Source organism: Cottoperca gobio, chromosome 18, assembly GCF_900634415.1.
Source record: "Cottoperca gobio chromosome 18, fCotGob3.1, whole genome shotgun sequence".
NCBI classification, from domain to species: Eukaryota; Metazoa; Chordata; class Actinopteri; order Perciformes; family Bovichtidae; genus Cottoperca; species Cottoperca gobio.
The window spans coordinates 13,768,713-13,772,888 of record NC_041372.1 but is presented as its reverse complement, the minus strand read 5'-3'; the positions used below and the strand labels follow the sequence as shown (position 1 = coordinate 13,772,888).

Genomic DNA, 4,176 nt, shown 5'->3' with positions numbered 1-4,176 from the left:
CAAACCACCCGCCCCCCTCAGGTTGTTACACAAGCTGTAAGTACATGCTGTTAACACTTTGGTGTTATTATAAGGACATAGATTGGCTTGTATGATGTGGCTTTGCTGATGAAAGATAAGATGAAGCAAAAGATCAGAAAAGTATAACTCCCTTTGGAGTTCGGTGGTCACAGCTCTGAGAGTTCATGTACTATTATTTATTAGTGAGTGTGTGTGTGTGTGTGTGTGTGTGTGTGTGTGTGTGTACGCTCCTCATCACTGCATGCGTGTGGGTCACTAACAAACCGTCTTATGAAATCTTCTTCCACAAATAGCCGTGTGGAATGCAGGATGTGCAGGAGGAGGATGTTACCAGACAAACCTGGCAACCAGACAAACAACACATATCTGACATGACGTCGGGGCGATCTGTCTTTATGCTGAGTCACGCTCTTTTGGGACAAAAAGACTAAATATCTGTGCTCATGCGTGCAAATTAAAAACCAAGCCTGAGCCGGTGCAGTCTGAAACTGTGCCAGCGTAGCAAACATTATATATCACTTTGTGTGTCCCTCAGCTTTACATGTTTTAGATCTTTATTCATGCAAAGAATATCTTTATCTGACGTGTGATAAGATATCTGATTTACTCTCAATCTTCCACACTCCTGATGTTTAAGTTCTCAAAGCACGTCGCCGCAGCGTCAGATCCATATCATCGCTATGTAGAGATGTAGGGTTAAAGCATATTCAGAGGCAGCGTGAAACAGGACTGAACTATTGCACAACTTCCTCTTAACTTGGACTGATGATATCTTAAATGTGTTGAGTCTGGATGAAGCTCGGCCAAGAAGTCAAACAAAGCACCTGCTGAGCAGAGCGGGAAAGTAGAACTGTGAAGAGGAAGACAAGAGTTTGCAGGCAGGAGGAAGGATACGGACGTTGTGTCTCCACGTAGCTAACGAGCTAACTAGCTACATTCATGAGTGTTGTAGGACATAACAAAGAAGAAGTAACAGTTATCAGGCATCTGTTTGGGCTAATGCTAGTATGCTAACACTCAGATGCTACTTAAGTCCACTTCCTCCAAATAACAAGAGAATAAACTGATAAACAAATAAATAAAGGAAGCAAAGCATTATCTTTTTAAATTCAGGAAATTACAGACACGAAACAGACCGAAAACACACATATATAATAAATATATATATAAATAAATAAATATATATATATATAAATATATAAATATATAAATATATAAATATATAAATATATAAATATATAAATTAAATAAATAAATATAAATATATATATAAATAAATAAATATATATATATATATATAAATAAATATATATATAAATATATATATAAATATATATAAATAAATAAATAAATATAAATATATATATAAATAAATAAATAAATATAAATAAATATATATATAAATATATATAAATAAATATATATATAAATATATATAAATAAATAAATAAAAATAAATAAATAAATATATATAAATAAATGAAGCAGCTGCATGTATGTGACCCTGATAACAGACCCTCGGTCTCCGTGTCTCTCTCCTGATTTATGTTTGGATGGTGAGTTCAGCATTACTCAGATTAACAGCAAGGCAGCGACGACAAGCTAACAAGGTGCCGTCACAGTCCTGCAGCCATAAGACCAAATCCATCACATGGGTCGGAAGCGAAAAGATTCCTCTCCAGATGTTCCCTCCTCTGATTAGGTCAAAGGTGAGGAGGAGTGGAGATGCCCCGTGAAGACGGAGACAAATGGACTTAGGAAGGGGGGGGAAAGGAGGAACGCTCCAAACCAGGTGTGTGTGCCTTGTACCTCTCAGGTTCTCCAGCTGCACTGTATTTAACACGACTGACGTAAAGGGTTGAACCGCGAGAGCCCAGACACATTCGTCTTTCTGCTGTTTCATCAAGCATTGTGTCTCTCAGATCAGCATTAGCATGTCTGGACAGTCTCACAGGTTTACAACCAGAGCCAAGAGAAATAAAACATCAGGAGGGAAACGAGAGAGAAAGATGGCGTGTTGCTGTAAAACTCCACGAAAAAGCTGCCAAATGAAAGTGTGATTAATATCATGTTAAATGTCTCTTTTACATGTAACGGTGTCACACAGAGAATCACACATTCATGCCTCAAACTCATGTCGTCACCTCACCTGCTGCCAAGTGTGTGTGTGACATACATTCCTCTATCTCGCATGTCTTTTCTGTCTCCTCAAGAGTTACATGACAGGACAAGAGACAGACATAGCTGTCCCTCACCACTGTGTGAGTGTGTGTGTTGTGTGTGTGTGTGTGTGTGTGTGTGTCAGCAGGGGAGCATCCTAACCCAAACACACAGCTGTTTTTCTGGACCCACTTTCACTTTGAATTTGAATTTTGCAAAAGATTGAATTGAGTATTGACAGCTGCCACAATTTATTTATTTTACCTTTCGATTAATTGATCAATAATTTTACACAATTAATGTCTTTAAACTGTTATAATAAGAATAATAATAATAATTAGAATTAATAATAATAATTATAATCATAACACTAATAATGTAAGAATAATAATTATAATAATAATAATTATTATAATAATAACACTAATAATAATAATAATAATAATAACAATAACACTAATAATAATAATAATAACACTATAATAATAACACTAATAATGATAATAATAATAATTATAATAATAACACTAATAATAATAATAATAATAATAATAATAATAATAATAACACTAATAATAATAATAATAATAATAATAATTATAATAATATAATAATTATAATAATAACACTAATAATAATAATAATAATAATAATATAACACTAATAATGATAATAATAATAATAATAATTATAATAATAATAATAACACTAATAATAACACTAATAATAATAACACTAATAATGATAAGATAATAATAATAATTATAATAATAATAATAATTATATAATAACACTAATAATGATAAGAATAATAATTATAATAATAATAATTATTATAATAATAACACTAATAATAATAATAATAATAATAATAATAATAACACTAATAATAATAATAATAATAATAATTATAATAATAATAATAATTATAATAATAACACTAATAATAATAATAATAATAATAATAATAACACTAATAATGATAATAATAATAATAATAATTATAATAATAATAATAACACTAATAATAACACTAATAATAATAACACTAATAATGATAAGAATAATAATAATAATTATAATAATAATAATAATTATAATAATAACACTAATAATAATAATAATAATAATAACACTAATAATAATAATAATAACACTAATAATAATATAATAATTAATTTAACATGAAAAAGCTTAAATTTTGAGAAGAATTTACCACAAAATTATATTTTTATTAATTAATTCCAATTCAGTGCCAACTCTTCAGGAAGTATACAGAACATACGAACGGTAATAATATAAAACATATAAAGTCCAAACATTACCTCGTAATGTCATCAAAAGTGCCACCAAGTTTCATTTTCTATATTTAAACCGAAGCGCATCAAAGACCTCAAAATATGAACAGCCAATCACAGCTTGAACTAAAACTGAAACATGAAAACTGTAGTTATCAAAGTCAAAACTCTGGTAACGTCCCAACACAAACCCTCCCCCCCCCCCCCGGAGGACGGACACACGGGAGGATTGAGAGCGGGTTTCCAGCGGAGTGGATCAGAGTGGACCGCGGAGGTCAGGAATGTCATGTTGGCGGCTGCAGGGGGTCGGGATCACTGGGCTTAATGGTCCGCAGAGACCTCGTATAGGAACTCAACGTTTCCTCATCTGGGAATGTGAGGAATTCAAAGGGACGGTGAAGGAGGCCTGTTGTCTGAACTGCTCTGATGGGTCGGCCCAAAAGTTCTTATTATAATGAATAAATCAATCAACTTTCTGTCTATTAAAGCAAATAAGAACTGAGATTAGATTAAGATATTTCACTCTGGATGAGGGCGTACCTACATGGCGAGCAGGATCAAAAAACATCTTGTGTAACATTTTATTTCTGTTTTACCAACAGCTGTATGAAGCTGTGTTTACCGGGCCGTAGTGCAAAACAGAAGAATATTCATCTCTTGTTGTCCATGAACAATGTGCACGATGTGACCTTTTAAC

The 4,176-nt window shown here is 32.0% G+C and overlaps 1 protein-coding gene across 1 annotated transcript in view; it reads right to left on the bottom strand.

Annotated features, from left to right (window-relative positions):
* The window catches only part of cmasa (cytidine monophosphate N-acetylneuraminic acid synthetase a), a 6,326-nt gene extending 4,402 nt beyond the window's left edge, over window positions 1-1,924 (bottom strand). The window contains exon 1 of the mRNA XM_029455415.1: window positions 1,831-1,924. Coding sequence (XP_029311275.1) covers window positions 1,831-1,924 — 94 coding nt within the window. The remainder of the gene's footprint in view (window positions 1-1,830) is intronic.
* Between the last annotated feature and the right edge of the window lie 2,252 nt (window positions 1,925-4,176).